Consider the following 25,695-nt stretch of genomic DNA (forward strand, 5'->3'; position numbering starts at 1 on the left):
GGGATTACTGTATTTTTAGAACTTCTTTTAATAAAATACGTAAAGAAGAATGTAATTTAGGAATTCAAACTGTTTTGATTATTAAATGAAGGAACTTCTCAGAAGAGGGAAAAAAGGTATACTTGCTTTGAATATTATTACTTAAAAGTACTTTTATTTTTCCCTTTTAAGAAAATAAAAATAAAAACAATTTTCCGCAAATTGACAACAAGAACCTAAAAGTAATTTATTTCATAATTTCCTTTAACATAAAAGAACACATGACAAGAAATATATACAAGCTCTTTCTTTAGGAATAGCGTAATTTAAATTTACAGCATAATGAATATCGAAGAAACAGAATTCACAGTACAAACTAATGTCAATAAGTTTTCCTTCTTCTCTGATGCTCAGCATTTCACATATAATAATTTCACAGGGAAGAAAACGAACCAGTTTGATTATCTTTCGAACGAATAGTCTCCAGAGAAATAAGCATATATATTTTGAAATTAGGCACTCACAGTCTTACAGAAGTCGAAACCACAATATACAAGGAAATTTCACAAGTACAATGAATAAAACTAATGAATTCGAACGAAAACCTTTTAAAGCCAACAACTTGATGAGTTATATGATGTTGACAGTTATCACACTATGTTTTCACTTAATGCCTTCTTGACATTAAAGCGGTTTTGATAGCATTTTCAGGAATTAACAACAATAATACGTATTTCAATCTGCCGTTTGTCGCAATAGCGTTGCAGGTAATAAATCTGTACATAAAAATATGAATGTTTCGTACACTTCTCACTGTAATTTTATGCAGAAACATGTGATACGAAAATTTAATATAAACTAGTTAAAAGTATATATTTTCAAACAAGTCATGTGTAAGTAAATCATAGCTCATTTAGAAAAACCTTACAGTGCTATGTAATGACATGGAATGTTGCCGCCAATAGTCTCAGACTTACTTTTGCTATATTTCCGAAATAAATGTTTAGCACTATCACAAATCTTAAATCACCAATGTGGCTGGGTGTGAAAGACTTCACGTGGTTTTATAATTACTAGCTTAAGAAAACACATCGTGTAAAAGCTTTTACCGCTCATCGTGAATTATTTCTGTATTGACCAAATGTACGAAAAAAAAATCACGTTGAAAAGTAATATATGGTTTCTCTAAGATGTAATCGTTTTAGTTGAAGAAACTTGCAACGCTAGAGTAACAAAAGTAGGAAAAATTAGTCCCAGCAAATGGAAGAAGAGTCGGAACTATCACAGTTCAGTGACGGGCGTCATCTTTAGCGATTGTTGTGCTGTCGCCTGAAGAATAGTACTCTCTTCTTCAGCACTAGTCTTCTGATACTGTGGCTCTTTCCTACCACGACCCCACTTTGTTTTCAAAACTCCAGCCAGTTTGTCCCTATATCTGAAGCTTAGCATGATTATGACGGCCGAACCGATGGCTCCAGCTACAACTACACCGATAATAAGTTGGCGCCTGGTGTCCATGCTGTAGCAATCCAGGTCATCTTCCGGCAGATTGGCAAGGATCCTGTCCTTAAGTCCTGGAGGGCTTACGCAAACGACTTGGGTCGCATCACTCTGACCCTCAAATGAAGAAAAATTTTTGGTCATTAATAACTTCCAAAGCCATAGAAGGCTGCAATTGCACACTAGAGGATTGTCCCTCACGTCCAAGGACTGCAATTCATCCCATGGAAGTAGACTGTACTGAAAAGTTTCAAAAGCATTACCCCTGAAGCTAACGTGGTGGATATTTGGTAGATTGTCGAAGGCTCCATCCTGTATGTGCTTTAAGACTTTGTTGTGGTTGATGACTATAGCTTTCAGATTGATATTATCCGAAAAAGCGCCTTTTTCAATTTGTTGCAGAGCAGGACAGCCATTTATCTCAATTTTGTTCAAGAACTTAAGCCTTTGAAACGATTTTGCTTTCAGCTCTCGGAATTTGTTTTGCCCAATATGTAGCTCTTCCAAACGAATGACGTCAAATAGGGCTTTTGTGGGAGCCTCACTTAACTCATTATCATGAATACGAAGTATAAGTAGCGAGTTCAGCCACTTCAGGGCTCCGTACTGTATAACTCGAATGCCGCATCCATCTAGAGACAGTTCTTGAAGGATATTTAAAGAAGAAAAGGAATTTTCAGGAATGTCATGAAAAGAATTGAGACCCAAATCCAATTTGACTAATTCGGATATATATTGGAATGATGTGCTAGGAATGTTAGTCAACTGATTATCACGAAGTAACAACGTTTTTAAATTCTTCAATCCATAAAACGCTTCTGGTTCTATTGATGCAATTCTATTTTGAGAAAGATCTAGCAATTCTAAATTTTCAAGGTGCACGAAAACTTTTGGTGGTAATTCATCCAAGTAGTTTTCATTCAGATGTAATACTTTGAGCGCATTTAGCCCTTTAAAAGTATCGTTTTGGAGAAGAGAAATCATGTTCCGATTCACAAGCAGAACCGTCAAGTGTTCAAGAACAGCGAAGTTTTCTTTGCCCAGATTTACTAACTGGTTATGAGAGACATCCAGGAATTCCAGATTACGGTAGACGTTAAAAGATACCCGAACACCCTTGATGTGATTGTTGCTCAACCTCAATTCACGTAACTCAGGATTGAGTGTTATTGGGACGACATCAAGGTTAGCAGAATCACAAATTACTCGAAGTATTTCATCGTTGCATTCACAACGAGCAGGGCACATTCCAGTCACTCGGCTCCACAAGCACATAAAATAGAATAAAAGAACGATGATCCTCGGGGAACCACGCAGCTTATGCATGCTTGCCGACCCACAGGGCAGCTTTCCCCAGCTACCTGCAAAGAATAAAATATTGAATTATAACAAACGTACTTGCTACAAATTTTAATTTAAAAAAAAATTAGGATAACACACAAAAACAAAAAACTTAAAATCTCTAACTACCGGCACTGAAACAAAATTTAATATCGAGTTCATAACATTCAGCATTTTAACATAGCAAAAATATTACAGTTAACAAATTAGTCAAGAAAACTATTTTTTTTTTTAAATTTCTACTTTACAGATATCACCGTATTCAGTCACGAATAAACATTTTGCTGCTTTAAAAAACATGTAATTAGCAACAAGTTGTAAATTGAGTTATTAAAAATACTCTAATAATTTAACCAAATTAAATATCAGAATATTCCTTAAGCAGAGATTACAATTTACAGTATATCAGTTTGGCCAAAAGTCATAATTCATACATTACTACTTAAAACTGTCTTATAAAAGCGTTTACAAATTAATTTTTCATTAATAAATACGCAATAAAAAAAAATTTCGCAGAAAATAGAAATCAAAGAAACATGCATTTCTAGAACTGTACCTAACCAAGATGCCATGACATATTTTATCTCAAGCGTGACGCCACACCATCCCACCATAAAAATTTATAAGCATATTTACTTCATTTACAAATGCATTTATTTATGTCCTTAAAAGCTTCAGTTCTCTTAACGACGCACAATGAACACAAATCACATAAGCTTGTGCATAATATTTTTGTGCTGAATGGTTTAATGAATGTATATACACTTCTTCGCAGCTTTGTAATAGAACGAAATGATTATTAAATTAACTACCATAAAGTTAAGCTGAAAGAAACGTCATAAAATGCATTTTCACTTCTGCAGAAGGCAAAAAAGTATTATGCACGAAATTTAATTAGCACTAAACGTATTCGTTTTCATTTTACGTTCTAGATATATGGCACGTAAAATAAGAAACTAACCAGTCTTATTTTAGCTAAGGATTCTCGAATATAAATTTAGCTCCTTTTCGGGAAAAAAAATAATAATTACTTTAAGGGGTAACATTAAAGGTTATTTCAAAAGTGGAATAGCCAAATCCAAGTTTTACAACCGTCATAAATATTTAATATTTGAAGTGCCTTGACACAATAGGTTGGCTTCCTGCCCCCTTTATTATCATTCCAAAGGTATAGTATACAATAGTTATTTTAATGATTCAGGGGCTTTACGAGGGACACAAAGACAAGCGAAAAATTTCATAGTTCATAAAAACGATGCAAGCTACAGTTTCGAATCTTATCCCCGCAGAGTGGGAAAAAGGCGCTTAAACGAGCAGTCTACCAAATGAAAAATATGATCCATAAATTTGTTTTACTTCAGCAATTTGTTCTCGAGTAAAGGCTAAAAGACATTTAGGATCAATAAACAAGCACATAAGTCATACATCAAGACGCTGGCGTCTAAATTCGTCTCCAGTAAAAAGATCAATCGTACATGTAAAATGACTGGCTGCCTTGGAATAGGGACAACAACATTTTCCAAATTTGAGAGCAATTGAGACTAACGATTACTGCCAAATCGTTTCAGTCCGAAGCCATTTGAAAATGTATTCTTTCATTTTTCAGTTAGAAGGAAAACTTAGGACAAGCGAAGCAAAGTACAAAAACGCTGTGAGAAAAAGATCAATTGATAGAGCAACATGCGATGGCATTTGTAGCAGTAACTTCTACTCATCCCATTTGAATTTTTTTTTGTTATGCAACTCAATATATATCGAAAACTACATCCATATCAAGAAAGTTAAAATTTAAAAATCAATCCAAACAAAATCACGCAAAAACTTTAAAACTAGCAAAAACAATTGCTATTAAACAAGGTAAAATGTAATTAAAATAAAAGATTAAAATAACATACGAAAGATGCAGAGCACAATTACACTATTTCTTGAAAACGCAGTAAATATATGTGTGGAAGTCAAAGTCACAAATATTCCAAGATTTCAATAATTTGCAAATTTCGACAACACATGATATTTCATATATCGGTACAGAATACGACTACCTCCTTTTTTTCCAAGAGGACAGAAAAATCAAGCAAATCAATTCGTTCAAAGTTAAATACTTCAACTAAAATTTCGTTAAATATAAATTCAAAAATACATTTAGCTGGAAAGTTCAACATTTAGACATACAGTGGCTGAAAAGCAGACGATTTGAAAGCACACTACCATTTTCCACAAAATTTAAAGAAAGTTTTACCCAGATAACAGATCTCATTAGATGGACTTTTATAAACTCGAGCGAGATTGACCTACTCTATATTCAGTAGTAATAAAGCAGACTCTAAAAGCCAAGTTATAATGTGACACCTTTAATTATCTTACATATATACTCTATTTTGCTCTATTCATATTTTAAAAACTTGCTTGTTCTAATTTATCTCTAATGATCACAGCATGACAAAGAAACTGACGAGAAGACGGTGTTTTGCTAATTTACCTCAAACTAAAATGTTTATTACTAATAATAGTAAATACTGCAGCAATTCCGATCATTATAGTCATAAGCAGCACCGTATTTTTTTTTTTACTTAAATTGTATTTTCAGTGTTATTTCTCTGCAGTCAGGCGTTTTTCCTATACGATTTCAGCGCTTACGGCGAAACACATAACGGCTACCTGCCTAAGAGGAGGTATTACTCTCTGCAGGATCTTCTGAGAGAAACTGGCTCATATTCGTGTTACTCATGAGAAAAACCACAAAAGTTCTCATACAATTAGACCACTAATGTTTCGCAATCTCTTACACAAAAGAAAAACTTATTTTATTTACCTGTAATGACATACGGAAATAAAAATATACCTTTACAATACCTGCCATATTGTAAAATGAACACAAGCATATCCTAAAATGTCTGATAACAGCAACTTTTGCTGTGCGCATATATTCATATTCAAATAGAAGGCAATACCTGAATTACTATGATTCTAGCAATATAATTCTAGCAATATAAATGGATAAGTATCTTTCCATATATGACTGATTGTATAATCGATTACGGCAAAACACATAAGGACGATCTACCAAAGGAAAAAGATGCCTTAATGGAGGACTTTCCACGAGAACTAGCTTATAGCATACAAAACACGAAAAAACATGGAAACACCCATACAACTAGTTTGTTCACGAGAATTCGAAGGCGGGTTGATATACAACTGTTAAGCGGTCTTATCCATTAGGTCTCTGGTCGTTTGAACTGTATATGAATCTCTAGCACCGTTTAAAACGATTATTATGATACATCAACACAATTTATTAACCATGCAACTACAAATATCTTCTATTAAAATGACACAAGGGAAAAAAGGAGACATTTTAAAAAGCATTGATTTTTCACAGCCATTTGAAATGCACAAAAACAACTTTAAAAAATTTAACTTTTAAAAACAAAAAAGTCATTAATAATGAAGTAACAGTCCACAAAATCTATCGCACACATGGGACAGTGGTTAATGACGGTGACTGCCCAACGAAAGGCCCGGGTTCAAATCTCGGAGAAGGAATGGATGTTTGTAAGTATACAGTATCTATGAGACAAGGGGGCACTCAAAATATACAGCAAGCCAGATGTCCTCAAGAAAGGTTGATGATAGGGAAAGCGGAGTTAAAGACTCTCCGACAACCCCCAGGCTGTTCGCTCTCAAAATTGGGGCAAAAGCTAACAATTAGGTTCAGCAATGCCTCAGTCACCTGTGGTAATACAGACCTGCTGGCCTAGCTTCTACCTGCACGTCAACAAAAATTAAATTATGCTTAAATTTTCATTCAACAAAATGTTTTCGAACTTACACAATTTATAAGTTCATATCATAATATATATAGATATATATATATATACACTGGTCAACAAAATTAAAGGATAATGAGGAAAAATATGCTCACGTCACTCGTCACTAAGTTAATGTTGCAATCAACGCCCCATGCTGTAATTATTTATGTTAACTAAATACAACTGAACACAAAATTGTACTTCTAAGCATACGTTAGCGGCGGAAATATGGAAATTTGGTGATTCACAATGTGGTGCTCCAAAGGCATCAATCACCTAAGTGAAGGTCAAAAACAAATTTGAGTATTTGCGAATAATTGGTAAAATCGAGGGAGGTCAAACATAAATGGAAGTCGTCCAAGATTTGAATATCGCTCAGTGTCATATCAAGAGTATGAAGCCGCTTTTTAAGCACTGGATCAGTTGGTAGGAAGTTTGGTCAAGGGCGACCAGGAGCAAAAATTGCAATAGAAGACCGTTTTCCGTCGTTGTCGGCTTGAAGAAACAGCAAAGTGATTACAAGAGATTTGGCTTTAGACTTTCAGGCTATCACAGGAACTCGAATTAGCCGTTCGATTGCTGCACGAAGTTCGACTATGGAAGGAAACCAATGGTTTGTGTCCTACTCTGTCCAGCTTCCAGAGGCTTCCGTTTAAATTGGTGCCGTTGTCATGTTCAATTCAGCCAAGATGACTGGGTCCGAGTATTGTTTACTGACGAATCCAGATATAGACGTGCTTTGATCTGGAGAGTGAAAAAAACTTGTAATTTGCCTTCTCTTGTCCGTGAAATATCCCGTTTCTATAACCGCGGGGTAATGATTTGGGAGGCCATCATGATAAATGGCCGCACAGAGCTGCATATCTCTCAAGCAAGTTCTGCAATAGCTTGGAGATATGTGAACAAGGTATTGGAACCTAAAGTTAGACTGCTTGGAGTGCTGTCGGCCCAGAGTTTTTGCTAATGGTTTATGGGATTACAGTAAAGCCTCAGGAAAGGAAATGCCTTCGTGAAGGACTTTCTACGAGAAACTGGCTTGTAAAGAAGTTACACATGGGGTAAACCACGAAAACGCTCATGCAGCTAGCCCGTTCCCGGGATTCGAACATCAAACCGAATTAGTATTTAGCAACTTTACCGCTCGGCCACTGGCGGCCCCTTCGGATTCATCCAGCATATGTGGTGTCAGAATACTTACAAACAGAAGATATCACTCGATTGCATTGGCCACTTTACTAACCCGACTTGAAGTATGGGATGCCTTACTCCTTACAATTCATTGCGCCAAACTCCTTACAAGACTTGATCAACACTTTTTAAAATCTATGAAATCAAGCTGTGAGGTACACATATCTGTCCGAGGTGACCATGCACAATATTAAAGAAAAATTTTTTCCACAAGAGGTGACTTGATTTTTCCATCATTTTCCAATTTCCATAAATTTGGTTTTAATTTCAATATTCTGTGAATAATCCACTGCCAAACATTGTAATTTATGTTAACTAATCCTTTTGTACAAATTTCTATTAACAATTTTTCATTAAGTATCAGTTACTTTTCATTTCTGACATTATCCTTTAATTTTGATGACCAGTATATCAATTACGCAAGATTATTTAAAATAAAATTTAAAAAAACTTTTAAGAAGAATAAGTTTAGAACTTGACAGTATTTGATCCTTTACTATCCAGTTTTTCAAAAAGACTAAATATCCTTTGATAGGGTTAACCATATAATCCTGTGGTTCCAGTTTAATGAATGAATTAAACTACTGGACATTTGCTAAGAACAGACAACACTATACCCACAGCAACCACAAAATGAAAGGATGCAAAATGTGGAAAATAAGTGTAGCATGCAATATGAAAATGTGTGCTTATGCAAATTTTCATTTCCTCGCTTGTTCTTCACGTGATTGAGCAAATAAAAGATTTAAAGGATTTACGTGTGCGGATAGTGGTTGCATAAAGTGAAAGTCTTACGGGAAAGATATGATTGAGGACTTTGAAAGTTTTGGTATGTCTTCTTGACATCACTTAAATGATTTTACGCGTAGCAGTACCACTGGAAAGATCGAAGAAGGGCGAAAAATAACAGATGCTGCCAGGGGATATCATTGCTGAGAAAAACGTTTAAAACAACTGGAACGTGTAGCCAGGCTCACGAGGAAAGTCATATTAGATGTATGACGCTTGAAGGAGACTACTGCATCGTCCTGTGGGGAAAGGAAGCGATGCAGCACAGCTCGGCAGGTGGCAAATGAGTTTCTTCTGTCAGACGACTGTAGCCAGACATTTGAGATTTCCCAAAAAACTGTAGCCAGACATTTGAGAGGAGGACTACACGACCTCCGACCTGTTGTGTGTGTCGTCGTGAGTACCACAGTTGGAATGAATAAAATTGGGTTACAGTACTATTCTCAGATGAGAGTAGTTAATCCATCATCGGACTGTAGACGCCACCTGATCTGACATGAGACTGGTACTAGTTGTCGTCCAGAAGATATCCAGGGAAGGAACCGATAGCCAAGATGCCTTATCATGGTATGGAACAGCATCATAATTAATTGTAACACGGCCGTGCATATGGTTGCAAGAGGAACTATGACCAGCCAACGATATATTGATGTATAATTTCGGTGGTAAATTTCTGTTCACGGATAACGACGAACCGTGTCACTGAATACTCGCTGTTCAAAATTCTTTAGACAGCTAGAGTATTCAACGCCTCATATGGCCAGTACATTCTGCAGATCTAAACTCCATTGAAAATGTCTGGAATGCTCTGGGAAGGCGACTTGCTGGTCGAGAATATCGTCCGAAAAACAAGAACACACTCATCCATGCACTGACAGAAGAGTGAAACACATTGCCTCACACAGCTGCTAGATAATATTGTGAAAAGCATGACATGACGTGTGGAAAATTACATCGCACGCCACGGTGGACATAAGCCGTATTGACACCTTTTTCAAAGGTGATTGCAGTCATTCACATGCATTTTCCCATTGCTCCGTACACAGCATCAAAGAAAAACGTTTTTACTTTTGGATATTTCAAATCCTTCTGTATTTTCTTAAATAATAAATGTCCTTTATTCTAATGCCCGAATACTGTGGGAACTCTACTTTATCCTACTTAGCCTCCAACCCCGTTTAATGTTATGCTACACTGCTACGTGCAAACACTCTAGCAGACAAATTAAAATAAATTGAGTAGATCAACTTCAAAAACAAAACCTACAAACATAATAATTCAACACTTTAAAAAAAAACCGCATGCAATTTCTTTTATTTCAAAACTGCAAAAACAAAATAATATGCAAATTTTGAAAACATACAGGCCGGGTTAAAAATAAAAGAATAATTCATAAAAGAGCAAAAAATCTTTAAAATCTAATTTTTTTTTGTCTAAAAATATGAAATTACAAACCGAAATAAGACAAATTCAAAACGATTGCAGATTGCGAAATAATAGACAAATTTTAAAAAAACCTGGAGTATATAAAATCCAAAAAACAGAACAATCCAACACTTGAACAAACAAAATCATATGTAATTTTTAAACAAAATTTAAAAAATTTTAAAAACATAAACATGATCTATAAACAAGCAAAAAAGCTTAAAAATCTAACTTTTTTTTTTTTTTTTTTTTTTTAATTTTAGTGAGCCGAGGGAAAAAAAAAAAAAAAAAAAAAAAACATGTAAAACAGAAGTAATCTAACATGCGCAAAAATAAAAGAAAAATAAAAATTTGAAATTTTTTAATTTTTATTTTATTTTTCATTATCCATTCGATATCTATCGACATGTATAAGGAATAAAAAGCAAGATATAAAATTTCAGACACAGGAATTTTATAAAAATATATATTCATTAAGAGTACTAAGGGCTGTTACTAAAACATGTTAAATATATTAACTAAGTAAGAGAAGCAAAATTTTTCAAATACCTCACAAAAGACGGAAAGAGAAAACTTATTCATAACAAACCAAACTGGTGATCTCATCATCCATAATGAAAAATTAACAGAAATAACCAAAATACTCCTTAAACAGAAGTAATTGCATGGTTATGTTTCATGAACAATAAAAGCAAAGAAATTTAGACGAGTAAAGTAGATTTATAATTATTATTAAAGTTATAAGGTATCTTTCCTAAAGGCACTGCACATTTTTCAATCTCTCCTGCTTCAAAAGAACTTAATTTCTCTACTAAAATTACATAACGTCCTTCTCAAGAGGGTGACACTATCTAAATTTAATCCGGTGCTAATAAATATTATAAAAAATCCAAAATATAACCTATGCTTTGATCATTGCAAAAAATATTTCTAGAAAGATTATAATATAACGAATAACGATGATATGGATAAAAACAATCCGAAGAGAAATAAATTCGATTATAAAAATAACTGGGCTACACTAAACAGGGTTTGGTTCCATTATCTATTTAAAAATTTTATAAAATACTCACGTATTTTCAGGTTAGAAAAGGAAAATAACCAAATTCAAATACAGATTTAAAGGACCATGGCAAATTAAATTTAGTACTTTTGTTGTTAATATTTTTTTTATTTCACATAAACATACAGACGCCCATATAAACAGAGAGTTAGATGAAAGCCATGCTTAAAAACTTCATTGCTTTAACCTTAGTAAATATCTAATATTTTAATATGTGTCTATTTTCAAGAAATTACTGCTTAGACATCATTTTGAAATGTGTGTGTGAACCACAGAACTCCAAAATTAAAAACTGACTTTTAACGGGGGGCATTCGAATTTTAATCTTTTACTCTTAATGTCTCAGAGGGAATGAAAAAAACCGAAATGCTTTGTAGGCGTGAACACCCCCCCCCAACACACACACTTTTTTTTTTTTTTTTTTTTGATAAAAGATTTAACTTCCCAGTATGGTAAGTAGACGCCAAGTCTCAAACAGCTAACTAGGTCACGCAGGTCCAAAAGGGAGAGCTTAAAATCGAAAATAATACCAAAGACGAGGAGCACATACAGCACAGAAAACGAGAGTTTTCTGCGTTAAAAGTAAGATTTTTAAGAGGAAAAAAAAAAACTGATGCAAAAATTTTTTAATGCATTCTCAGATGCAAAACTCTTGTTTAACGACTTTCAAGGGAAGTAGGAGAAATAAGAAGCGGCAGAAATTCTCCCCCTTTCCAAGAAGATTATCAAAAAAAGAAGAGAGATTTACATATGTACCATTTCCTCCAGTCTTCTGAATAATTAACTCAGATATGAACGAGAAATGATAAATTAGTATCAATTATGTCGGAGTGTGAACAATTATAAAAATATTGAAATTTAACAAATCTGAAATTGAACAGAAAAGCCTATTTATAAATTATAAGGAAAAAAATAAATAAAAATATGCATGACACATGGAAGTTAAATTTCACACATAACAAAGGTAGTAAAAGAAAAACAAAGACATATTTAAAATGAATTGTAGAGACATTAGGATTTTTTTGGAAGCCGGAGAGATGAAAAATTAGCAACGCCTTCGCCGGGAATCGAACCACAGACCTCTGAAATACCGGCCCAGCGCGCAAAAACACTACACCACGAAGGCACGCTAGGAAAGCGGGAGAAATACCTTATATACCATTCTTTTTAAAGGGCGACTGCGGTTTTTAGGGGATCCAATCGCCAAATCCTGGGTGTGGAGAATCCTCATCCAACACCCTTTTAGTTCGGGCATCACTGTAGGGACATTAGGATATTTTTTGGAAGCCGGAAATATGAAAAATTAGCAACGCCTTCGTCAGGAATTGAACCATAGACCTCTGAAATACTGGCCCAGCGTGCAGAACCACTACACCACGATGGCACGCTAGGAAAGCGGGAGAAATACCTAATAGAATCATCAAAAAATTTTAATTGAAATGAAGTTTGATGTTACAAAGAAAATAATAAAAAAAGTAACAATAGTTACGATGATCAAATAATTCTTATTATAAAGTTCCCTCCTGACATACGAGCCAGATACCATAGCTATCAAACAAAAGTGACTATATGAGAAATAATTTTTCAATGGATGCACGTATAAACGTGTTTTGCTGTGAGTTCATAAATTACTCTCTTAATTTTTATGCACAAAAAACTACTAAAGAATTAATGTGTATGTGAAACATCTCAAGACTCACGGCAAGACATTTTAAGATATGCTGAAGCTCGATGTAAAAAAAAAAAAAAAAAAAAAAAAAAACTTAGACATAGCAATAATTTTATAATTAAATTCTACCACGTTTGAACTTAAATACACTCGTGCTCAAAAAATAGCAACGAACGCTTAAAAGAAAAGGTGGGAATATAAAACATACAATTTACATATGAGGTAGAGGTTGCATCGCCGAATGAAAACAAGCAACCACAATTAGTATAAAACGTAATCCCGCTGTCATACCACAATGCCTTAGGAACTTGCCGGACCTATGCGTCACATCGCAAGCAGCGGTAGTTTCTGTAATACGAGACAGCTGAAGCGGAAAGCATGAGCCGAAGACACCACTTGCACGATGAAATACGTTGAAGGGGTGTCGGCATATTCCTAGCTGGTGCAAGGCAATCCGCTGTTGCGACAGAGCTGAATGGACATCATAGTATCATCAATAGGCTAGGGAATCGTTACCAAAGGGATCAAAACCCCTGTAGAAGACTTGGGTGTGGACATCAGAGGATTACCACAATGCACACGATCACTTTCTGCTGCCATGTGCAAGACGCCGTAAATCACTAACAGCACAACAGCTGGCGTCGCATTTCTCTGTTACTGCATGACAGCCCACATCTCGCAAAAGTGTGTCGCGTCGACCACATGAAGGTGGACTGTACGCACGATGACTTGTGCTATGATTTGCTTTGTCCTCATTGCATGTCAGAGCGCGGTTGAAATTGGGCCCGTGAAAGTCGCAGTTGGACACCAGAGCAGTGGGGGCCACGTACTCTTTATGAATGAGTCTCGATTTAACATCGAGAACGATTCACGAAACGCAATGATAATGGCGAAAGCCAGGGACATACTATCAGTCGCCAATCATCGTCGAAAGAGACCATTACAGAGGAGGAGGCTTACTCGTATGGGCTGGAACAGCAATGAACGGCCGAACCGACCTCTACGTGATTCCTGGTGGTTCCGTCAACGCCGTCTAATCGCAATGAAATTCTACACCATCTTTCCTATTCGTTCTTTTTCGCTGGAATGGGTACCGACGCGATGTTTATAGAAGTTAATGCCCATCCGCATAGAGTTTGAGTGGGGCGGAGTTATCTGTAGAGTGAAACCGTTCCACATCTGCCGTGGCCTCCTAAATCACGGGACTTGATTTCCCACAGAGCATGTATGAGACATGTTGGGACGACGGATAGCAGGTCGCAGTGTACGGCCAGGCACCCTCCATGAGCTCCGATAGGCATTACTACAGGAATAGACGCTACTGCTACAACAAGTGATCAACGACTCTATTATCAGTTTTCCTCGCCGTTGTCAAGCTTGCGTTTCAGCTAGAGGGTATCATAACCGTTATTAGCGTTGTGTTTTCATTGCACCTATTTTCTGACCCATTTGGTCTTTCGCGATGTGATGGTCGTAATACATGTATTTTTGAATGTCTTGGCTTTGTTGTTTGCTATGTGATCTAGTAATGCCGCACCAATCTTCTGGATCTATTTCACGCATTTCCATTAAAATAGTTTTTGTTTCATTCCGTGTTTTATTGCTTTTTTTTTTATTTTTTTTTTTAGCACGAGTGTTTCATGCGGTGGTCCTCACGTGTTACGTGAGTTTAATGCTAAATTGTTTTCCCAAAGAAAAGTGCTTGAAGAAGGCTTTTCTCTCTGTTAGGCAAATAGGGTCCATGCATTTTGCCACAATTACGTAACTTAACTTCCAACCAATGCAATAATAACACGTTCTTTACATGAACAACACTGGAATAGCCGGACGAAACTGATGGCTTTCAGAGATAAGAGACAGAAAATAGAAAGATTGAGTTGATTGAACCACTTATCTATCAATTTTCCCAATAGAATAGCATTTATTTCAAAACAGATCAATAAATAAAAAATAAAAATTCAGATTTTATGTTTTAACAAATTTATTTTCATTAACTGCTTGAATTGAAATGACTTTTTAAATAGCTTTTTTCAGTTAAAATGGTATACATATTGTAATTTTTCCATGTGAAGACCACAATAAGTTCTTAAAAAATTAATTGCCTAACCTTAGATTCCACATACATTTATTAGCGACACAGCGTGTATGTCCGAAATAGATAAGTGTTATTTTTAGAATAGAAACAAACCCTCCCTCCCCCCCAAATATATATATATATATATATTAGGTTAAGTTATTTGAATATCACAAAGCCAGGAGGATTACTTGCCTAAGAGGAACGATGCCTTCGTGGAGGACTCTCTGGGGGAAACTGAATCGTATTCACGTTACACATTGGGAAAACCACGGAAACTAATCAGGCAGCCACAGCCTGTTCGTCCGGGGTCGGACCCAAAGCAAGTCGAACTACCAATATTCAGCGGTTTTAACTACTCGGTCACTGGTGGAGCGATAATAAACGGCATTGGACTTCTTGTCCGATGTTGTTAATAAAGAATTATAAATATGAGTAATTACAAAACTATTAACGCGTTAATCTCAGGCGATGCTGGCCACTGGCAATTGTCCGAATAAGACTGTTGAAAGCTAGTAGTAGTATGTCTAAGTTCGATCTCCAGCAAATGGGCTGGCTGCATGGGTTTTTCTCCTTGAATAACGTGAAAATGAAACAGTTTCCCTTAAAACATAACTTCCGGTAACATCACTATCAATCAATATAAATATAAAGAATACCAATAACGCCTTGTAGAATTTTCTATACAGAGTTCCAGGGAAAAAAAAAAAAAAAGAGAGATGAAAAAGAGCGATACGCATGTTCAAAATCAATGCGTTTATTGCATTAGGGTTTACATAGATGGAAAGAACTCAAAGCGTGTTGATTCCCGGAAAGTGGCGCGGAGTGGATTTGACCTCTTTAGAATTTGTGCATCCATATGACGGAGACAATACGGATAGTTCACACGAGGGACTGCTTACGAACGTGTGGAATGAGAGATAGTATCGCCTAGACATAATTCGAGCTACAAATACCACTAATATAGAGGTTTACTAACTGTTTGTTCTTCTTTCCTGCTGTATCCCCCCAGCTGTCGTTTATTGTACTGACATTTCTGGCTCTGTTGGTATAAAATGCACAAGTCGGGTTCCTATTTAACATCTATCCAAGTATTAAGCGTTACAGACTTTGATGGCATAGTTTTATTAGTAAAATTTAAAACAAACATGTTAATGTAAAATTTAAAATTAGGCGAAAATGGAATATTAATTTAGCCTACATTTTGCGTAAAACTTTAGCGATTTCGAAGGTGTCCGTCTTCTTCAAAAAGAAAAGAAAAAATTTAAATTTATTTATTTACTCTTTTTGGGGGGGGGGTTGGGGCTCCTGACGAAAGCGGAGTCTTGAAAAGTGATCACCCTTGAAATCTAAAAAGTTTTATTCAAAATCTACGCTAAACTAAGTTTGCTTTTTTGGCGTCAATTTAAACAGTTTTACTGTTTTTTGTAGTTCCCAAAATTGGGAAATATTTAAAGCACAAATCTATATGAAGGGATTTTATATTCCGGGAGAGGTTCGAATCTCGCTAACGGGGCTGGCTACATGGGCGTTTTCGTGGTTTTCCCCATGTGTAATGTATATACGAGCAAGCTTTTCTTAAAAATCAAGGCATCCTTCCCTTTAGGCAAACGGCCCTCGAGTGCTTTGCCATAATCAAATTAAACGAACCCTCTGTGTTCCAGGATACTCTTATCTATTGCTCTTTGGAAGAAATATTGATAACTATTATTTTTTCAATGACATTCATTGTACAGTTTAATGTCACAATAGCCATTTTAACATAACTAGTGGAGGAAAGAGGGGGGAAGAAAGGAAAGAAAAGGAAAAAAATTACCCACCTATCAGAAAAGACAAAGAAAAGAATGAAAGAACTTTCCGAAATCACAAATGAAAGGTAAAGAAGTAAAACTTCATCCAAGATAGCATATTAACAATGAAATGCATAAAAAGTCTTACAACAATTAGGGCCTTCCGATAAATAGATTAAGAATAAGGAAGAAGAAAAAAAAAGAGACAAAATATAAAAACCGCAAACCCACAAATAATCGTGGAAAAAATTACAGAAAGTAATTCTTCAATTTAATCACTAAACCGAGTAATTTTTCCCATTTGCCTTGCTCTTTATTTTACCTTAACTATAAAGCACAAGTGAATAAACAAAAAGATTAGAAGACAAAGAGTTTTTAAGATTTTGCCTCCTCGGATAACTCTCTTAAATGCGATTATTTTTTCCTCCTGAAACGTTCGAAGCTTACAATTTGACTTTTTTTTTATTTTAAACCTCATTAAATTTCTTTTTTATATTAAATCGCATTCAACTCATTTTGCCCATTAACCCTTTTGCTTGACTGCAAAAGAAACAGCCCTTGCTGCAATATCAAGAAAGTTTAAAAATAGAAATATGTAATTCACTTAACCTGAACATCTGTTTTAAATAAGCGCCAAATTTTACACAATACTACTCTCTCTGCCCGCAATATCAAAGTTCTCAACTTTGTACACAATATACTTATTTTCAACGTTCAGTTACGAGAAGCTCTAAGCTGTGGTTCTCACAAAAGCAAACGAATAATGCGACAAGCGAATGCATCGTCAAAAGCAAACAGGCATATCATAACAACCACCTCACATAGCATATTACGCACTTAATGAAAGCTAGGTAATTTACATGTGGATGTGCTATCTAGCTAAATGACAGGAGGACTTTCTAAGAGAAACTGATATAAATTCATGTTACGCTTGTGGAAAACCAACCATGCAGCCATCTCGTTCACTTGGATTCGAACCAAGGTCGAGCTACCAGTATTCAACGGTCTTAATCACTTGGCCACAGGTGAGACTTCATGTAAAAGGACCTGCCGGCGTCCGTGACAGATTAATAACGATAAAATAAAATTTGTAAACCTTCTTTTCAACTTGAATATTAAGCACCCCCCCCAAAAATGATGATGAGAAACAGCTAGTAGTAAACAAACAAAAGCAGTTACAAATTATAAAAACTCATGGCTGTCACTAGTGATGCGTTTTAAACATTTTTACAAAGCATATCTCTCTTCACTGGCGGAGCCCCAACGATAGCTGATAGATTAAACAGTTGAATATCGATAGTTCAATTTGGATTGGATTTGAGACCAAATGGCTAGCTGCATGCTTGGTTTCTGTGACAACGTGAATACAAGCCAGTTTCTCTTAGAAAGTCCTCCCTGAAGGTTTGGTTTGTTTAATTACACTGGTGTGCAAAACTTAAGCAACAGGTGTTCTTTTTGGCATAACTCCATGAGAAATCATCTGAAAGACATGAAATTCAGAATTAAGAGACAGCATTTCGTATTTAAACGATGACGAAAGCGTAATTGCTCTAAAAACAATTAAAATGCATACAGTATGAAATCAAACAGAAACAGGCTTTATTGAACTCATAGTATCGTTACACATGATTGTCTGTACAAGAGGAAGAACAACAAGCAGGTGTTCCTTAGTATGGGATATGCCCTCCCCTTACTGCAATGGTTGCTTCGAACGGTTTCTCCATACTCAGCACCAGATTGTCCAACAGATCTTGAGGTAAGAGTGCCCATTCCTCAATCACCATCTGTTTCAGTTGCTGGGTGTTCCCCGGAGGATGTAATCGTGTCACAAGCGTCTCCCCAAAGCATCCCACATATATTCTATGCGGTTTAAATCAAGGGAGCATGCCGGCCAATTCATTCGAGTGATATCATCACTTTTCAGTAGCTTTTGAACTGCAAGAGTCCGGTGTGGCCGTGCATTGTCATCCATAAAAACGAAGTCTGCTGCAATGAAACCTCGGAACAGACGCACATGAGGTAGTATCACCTCCTGACGATAGCGATCTCCGGTTACAGAACTTCTGTCGAAAACGTGGAGCTCCGTCCGCCTGTTCAGCATAATGCCTTTCCGGACGAGATCTTCAGGACACCGCAACGGTCTCTTTCCGTAATGTTACTGGGATTAAACTGTGCCAAGACCTCTCTCCAAATCAATTTGCGTTGAGAATCGCTTGTGGTACTAAAACGATTCTCATCCGTAAGGAGGATACGACTCCATTGATGAGATGACCAGTTTTTGCGCTCCTTGCACCATTGTAAATGGTGATGCCGATGTCCAGCTTTCAAAGGGATGCAGCAGGACGGCAGGCACATAGGCCACCTTTGTGAAGGTGTGTGGATACAGTAAACCACGACAATTGTCGCCCGTTGCTGTTCAGAGTTGTTGAGCAGTGGTGCTTGCTGACTGGCTTCGGACTGTTTTCGTCTGCAAGACTATATATCGGTTATTTACTGCAGTTGTTTTCCTGGAACGGAAACCACCAACCTTTCTAATAGCTGTACCTATGGTATGCAAGGCTTTCTAAACGCGCGAAACGCCACTTTTGTTGATTCCGAACTCTTCAGCTATACTGGTCACACACACTTCGCCCCTACTCCAGATTTTCGATCATTCTTCCACGTGTGAAGTCATCCAGATCCTTTCTTCTAGCCAAATATTTCACGAAAGAACTCCATGTACTTGCAGTGAATGTCTTTAATTGCATCTCCATCCTTCCTTTTATGTTAATCCCGAGTTGAGCGCGCCGACCGTACGCGTTTTGTGTACGCTCACGTAGCCTGTGACGTTTTTTTCTTGACATTTGCATACGCATGACCTTTCTACTGAATTGTGTGTTCATTGAACTGAACGCAAGAACCCATTTTCTACAATTTCATGGCTATCTGATTAAAATTTACATTGTTGCTTAAGTTTTGCACACCAGTGTATTATAGCAAAACATTTGACGGCTATCTGCCTAACGGGGGGGGGGTATGCCTTCGTGAAGGGCTTTCAAGGAGAAACTGGCTCTTATACACCTTACAAATGGGGAAAACCACGTAAACACCCATGTAGCTAGCCCATTTCCAGGTATTCGAACCCCGCACCGAGCTACTAGTGTTCAGGGACTTCACCGCACCGACTCCCTGACGGCATCTCTCCACTTACGCAGATAGCCATCGTGTGCTTTGCAACTCATATAATCTAACTTAACCTAACCTACACTGACGGAAGCGCGAAAGGTAGAAAGTAATGCTTCGAACTCGAAACATTATTAAAATTAAAATTAGCTATCTTTTCAATAAATTAACAAAAACATTACAAGCTAGCGATTTTACATGCAGTACATTAACACACTGCCAACTTATAACGAAAAAAATTCATATTCTACAGATTAGTATAGAATTTTTAGAATAAAATTTAGAATAAAATAACGTTTTCAAATGCTGCTCTTAAAGAAAATCTTCAATTTTTGGACGTAGTTGTGAAGAATAAGAAAGAAATTATCCACGGAGACATGGTTCTTCACAGATTGAAAGCTTTGATTGCTACCGACTTGAAAACTGATACTAAATCATTTAGAACTTTAAAGTACTTTTAAGGATAAAATTGCTCTTTAGTTTCAATGAATAAAGTATCGTTTCTTTTTATCTGCAGCGACTAAAAATTTTAAAAAGATTTCTCGTTGATGTAATTTCATATGGATTTGTGTACCATTATATAAATATTCTGTTTAGTAATATTTTTTATAAAGATATAATATTCGACATTTGATAATTTTCATCGACTAAGCAGGATGTTCAACACAGTGCAGCATCGAATGTTAAAATATTAAAAGAATTCAAACAGCATTTTATCGCACTTGTTACAAACTGTTTCTCCTTTTTCATTTCCCAGCGAGATTTTTTTCGCCCGAATGGCGAAATTTATCACTCACGAATGTAATTTTTTTCGAATTATGTACAATGCAAAAAGCAAATGCAGAGACAAAAATTATCTAGCATTTTAACGTAGCAATAAAGATAGCTTGAGTCATAAAATAAATAAGAAGGCGAAGAGAAAGAAAAAAAACTGGGAAAAGCCGCAGATATGAAACACTAATCCAAACTAATATATTTTCTGGCACCAGCAACAATTTGGAAATTGTTGCCAGGAGCCTGCGTTCAAAATCATCATACACACTCAGGGTAAGAAGAAAGAGAATGCTCGGAAATAAGTAATGTCTAGAAGACATTACAAGGCATTACTTAATGTAATGTCTAGATATTATGTATGAAAAGAAAATAAAAGTGAAAAACATATGAAATGGAAATCCCCAAATAAGAAAATTAAATTGTACTAAACTACGAAATTTGCACTCAAAGGCCCTAATAATGACACTGTCGTCTAGCTTTAGCTATTTAATTACGCCAAAAAACACCAGGGTTCTCTGCCTAAGAGCAGCAGTGCTTTCGTAGAAGCCTTTTTTTTAACCCTTTCCGGCACACTACCTTTTAAAGTCGGAGTTTTGATTTAAAAAAAAAAAAAGGTAGGCAGTCTAATTAGGCCTAGAGGAGTACACAAGTAAAATTTTGTGAAGATAGCATTTATCGTTTTAATTCTGTGGGTGTGCCCAAAGTCGCACACTGATTGAATAGAGCTTCGAAAATAGTGCTGAAATGAGCATTGTATGTCAAATAACTAACCGATGAGATGCGGAGAAACAGACTCTCAGTTGTCCTAGATTATTGGTGAGCCCGGTCTGGGCACACCTAGGGATCGCCGTTTGATTTTAGGCAAGATTTTCAAGGTACAAATTTAAAACTAATATAGAATAAGGAGATCAGGCATACAGCCAAAAAAATAACATAGATATTTCTTTTCAAACAATTCCTTTTATACCCTAAAAAACTCTGAAAGATTTCTTTGAAAAATGAGGGTCTTAAAGAAACTAAACATGGCTAAAATATATGGACTGATTTGTGTTGAGCTGGCATCTACTATAAATACAGAAGGTTCAGAGTAACCTATAAATCCTTTTTCATTCAATTTTTCTGTGCGTACAGAAGGAAATTTTTAGGTGTGTCCAGACCGAACACACTGTACCGCAAAGGGTTAAGGGAAACTTGCTCGTATTCACGTTATACATGGGGGAGGGGAATGAAAACTCTCGTGCAGCCAGAGCGAGCGTTCGCCGGGAATTTAAACTTAACCAAACTATTAATGTTTAGTGATCTTACCGCTCGGCTGTTGGTGGATGCTGCATGTCGTCTAACACAAACAGCATATCTTTACGGCATATATTTCTTCTTCTTCAGTGTCAGACACATTTTCAACCCCCCGGACAGAAGGCATCACTGGTGTTCTTTAAACGCTTCAGGGACACTACAGCATTTGAGTACGTTAAGTTTTTTTTTTTTTTAATTACTAAAATTAATCTAGGTGAGGAAAAAATTAAACCATGTTACAGATTTATTTACTTATAAGGGAATGGGCAATCCGTTCGAGAACTGATTCAAAGAACCGATTAATGTTATTAAAAGAGCAAACGGTGATTCGACAAAAGAGCGGAAGCTGATTTATAATTCATCCACTAAGAACTCTTTCTGGAAGCCCGCTAAAATGGGATAGAGAAATGTACCTTCTTTTATATAAAAAGCAAGTTTAATTTTTATCATTTGCAAACCTTATGAATACATTTTATTCCATAATTTTACTGTTAGTTGTATGCTGGGAGGAGACTTTACGGATACTTAAAAGAAATCATTCCAAGGAGTGACCGGTTCGAATGAGTAGATTCTTCTGATTCCACTCCTCATTCGTTTCTTTCTGCTCTTCGCTCCTTCCTCGCACACCTCTCTTGATCCATTCCTCGTTCCAGATTTTATTTATTAAGGTTATTATTACTCAGCCATGAGTAATAAAAAAAAAGAACTAATTAAGTTCAATGAGCGAACAGTTCCAATCTGATCCCAAAGAACGGTTTTTTCCATCTCTAATTCACTATGGAATCTCTCAACAATAAAAACAAAAATTCGTCGAACGGCAGCACAGATAATATTTTATTTTACTTGACATTCACTGCTTTGTTCTTGAAATGCAATTACACTGCATATACCACTACCAACAAATAAAAAAATATGAAACTTAAAAATCCTTCAGAAAGTCACGCTAAACTCGCAACATTTGCGAATAATGTATGTCCTGCATGTATGAACTATTTTCATTCATATTTTGTAATTAACGTTCAAAGACCACTTATGTGGAGATTATTATTATTAATACTTTTATTATTTTGTATGTATGTTTATATATTTTTTTCCAGCTTTTTCCCCTTGGCTCACTAATTTGCAGCCGAAATTAAATGAATAAAATCTATTTAAATAAAAAAATTAATAATTTCTTGCTTTCTTTAGGTAGTTAATTTCTTCAGTTTTTCCCTGGAGAGGTTAACGCGGTTACTAACACCAGAAGATTAGTTCATGTAGATATGATTTTCCGTTCTTCGGTGTCTCATTAAACCAAAAGCCGTCCGTTGCTGTCTGTACAGATCGCCTCTTAATTCGGCACTGGTTTCCGAAGCGTATATGCCTTTCATCAAAAGTATAGATAATCAAATTATTATACTCACACTCAGAGAGTGTTCAAATAGTTAATTCTTCCCTGAGTTGATGCTTCACGCTTTCCAAACAAGTGGAATTTCAGTTTCTTCATCTGATTTTTTAATGTCAAATTTTACCTAATCTAAATCTCTTAAAAGAGAGTTTAAATTCATAGTTCTTCTTCATAATCCTTCCGCTTTCCTCATAGCAAGCTAAAGAAAAAAATTATTATATCTACCGCCAACGGACAAGGTTTGTAAATTATCACTTTTTGAATTACGCAACTCTGCCCTCTTGCGATTTTCTTCTCGATTTAAATTCGTGCGATACCATGCCGGATACATATAAAAGGAATAATACATTTTTCCAATTCCAAGAAACTCACTCCACCGCCAAACAAGAAAGATAAAGATAACGGATGATATATTCTGCTTACTTGAAGAATTCTAGATATTTTGTTAGACATTTAATTCTAACATACGTGCAGATGTTTGGTCGATGGAAATTACTAATTTAGTTAGCTAAGTTAAAATCATCGTTAAGTTCTCGAACTCTTTTGAATTACATAATACTTATTTAAAATTACCGTATTAACTTCAGAACTCGCACAGCATAGAAAGCCACGGTGAATTTAACGATGATAGGAGCTGTTTAACTGTCAGCAGATCTCCAATCACGTTATTCTCATAATTCTTGGATAGTTCTATATGGAGCACGTACCCAGTCGTTGCAACTGGCAGGATTAGCAGCGAAACATTAAGTAGTTAATATCAGAATAGGAATGTAATTATTAAATTGCCTCTTTTAAAAGAAGCAATTGCATTTGCTAAAAGAAGCGTCGTCTTATAAAAATCACGAATTTCATGTGAGTTGGGGGGCAGAGTCAGGAGTTATACAAAGAGAATTAAAAAGCACAACCTCTAAACAGGAACACAACTTCAGCCTAGTGGCGGATGGGACAAGAAAGCACTTCTATTAAGACTGGGTGGTGAGAAGATGAAGAAATAGATCGTCGGAGGGATTTGCGGGGGCTGGATTTCTTCATAAGCCCCGGCGGGCCGGGAAGGAAGAAAGAAAAAACGAAAAAGTAAAGAGAGAAAGAGAGGCGGAGGAGAGATGAGGGGGGTGAAAGCCGGTAAGTCAAGGCATAATGTGAGTCGGAGCTTCGAAAGATGGGATTTTCGGGGTTTCATATCAGTCGTCGACGAGGACTTAGGGAGCACCGGGATACCGAGTAAACACGGTACGAAGGAAGTAATCAAAACGGATAAATAACTCCACATTTGGCGAAATGAGTGATCTGCAATATCCCGGTCTTTTAAAACGATCTTATGTATACCGTGGAAAGAAGTCTGTTAAAGGACATAAGAGCGCATACAGGTATGTTTCCTGGATAGGCAAGCAATCGATCACAAATTTTTATCGCTACTACACTGGAAATTTTTACAACACAGCAGAAGGAAGCTAACCCTCATTTGACAGCATGTTAGTAAAAACGTTATAAGGTATTTCTCCCGCCTTCCTAGCGTGCCTTCGTGGTGTAGTGGTTCTGCACGCTGGGCCGGTATTCCAGAGGTCCGTGGTTCGATTCCCGGCGAAGGCATTGCTAATTTTTCATCTTACCTACTTTCAAAAAATACCTAATGTCTCTACAACATAGTTAATATACATGTTCACACAATAAGATATATTTGGGCTCTATAATTAAACAACATTTCCTCATCCCATGAGAAAATATTTTATTAGTTATTTATACAAGAAAATTAAAAACAAAACCTTGACAAAATTTGTTGCTTTGGCTATTAAAGAATAAAATTAAAAAAAAAAAAAAAAGGTTTTTCAAATACCTAGATGTAATTTAACACAATGAATGAATCGGAAGGAGAAATCTTTTAATATCTAGTCACCAAAGACCATGTTGGGAAGAGTTTATCTGAAATACGCCAATTTACACGACTTATGGGGGATTGCTTTCTTCAATAAAATAAGAGGATTAGAAATGAAGTGTAATTCTAAGATGAAAAATAACAAATAAACCTTTATTTGAATTTTTCGTATTTCAATAGCAAGAACACGTAAACTGTTCACACATACACAGACACATATATATACATATTATAAAAATGTCCAAGGAACTGCAAAAAATAAAACTTAAGAGATTAAAATTGTTCAACATATCTTCCATTTCATCTTTTAGAAGGTCTGAAATGATTTTCGCTCCGGGGTCTGAGTTTTGCAAATTATGCTTACAATAAAGAGTCGTACGGATTCCATTAAATGAATGCTGAGAAAAGTGGCATACGAAAACGGTAGAAAATATTGTTCAAAACAATTACCTTTATGGAATTATTACAGTAGAAACGAACGAGGCAGCGAACTGCCTCCTATGCTGCACTGACTGATTGTTAATTTTATTAAATGCATTCAATATGTGAATAAGCTATGATACAAAATAAAGATGATAT

General features: G+C 36.0%; 1 protein-coding gene across 6 annotated transcripts in view; it reads right to left on the minus strand.

Annotated features, from left to right (window-relative positions):
- Positions 1 to 201: 201 nt before the first annotated feature.
- LOC118187688 (uncharacterized) overlaps positions 202 to 25,695 on the minus strand; it is a 420,235-nt gene continuing 394,741 nt past the window's right edge. For all 6 annotated transcript variants that reach the window (XM_035357968.2, XM_085807410.1, XM_085807412.1 and 3 more), the window contains one exon: positions 202 to 2,840. In XM_035357968.2, the coding sequence (XP_035213859.1) occupies positions 1,261 to 2,805 (1,545 nt within the window). In that variant the 5' untranslated portion in view covers positions 2,806 to 2,840 and the 3' untranslated portion in view covers positions 202 to 1,260. The remainder of the gene's footprint in view (positions 2,841 to 25,695) is intronic.

The sequence above is a fragment of the Stegodyphus dumicola genome, chromosome X1 (genome assembly GCF_044657685.1).
Source record: "Stegodyphus dumicola isolate Sdum_Otavi_A_Nest chromosome X1, ASM4465768v1".
Lineage (NCBI taxonomy): Eukaryota > Metazoa > Arthropoda > Arachnida > Araneae > Eresidae > Stegodyphus > Stegodyphus dumicola.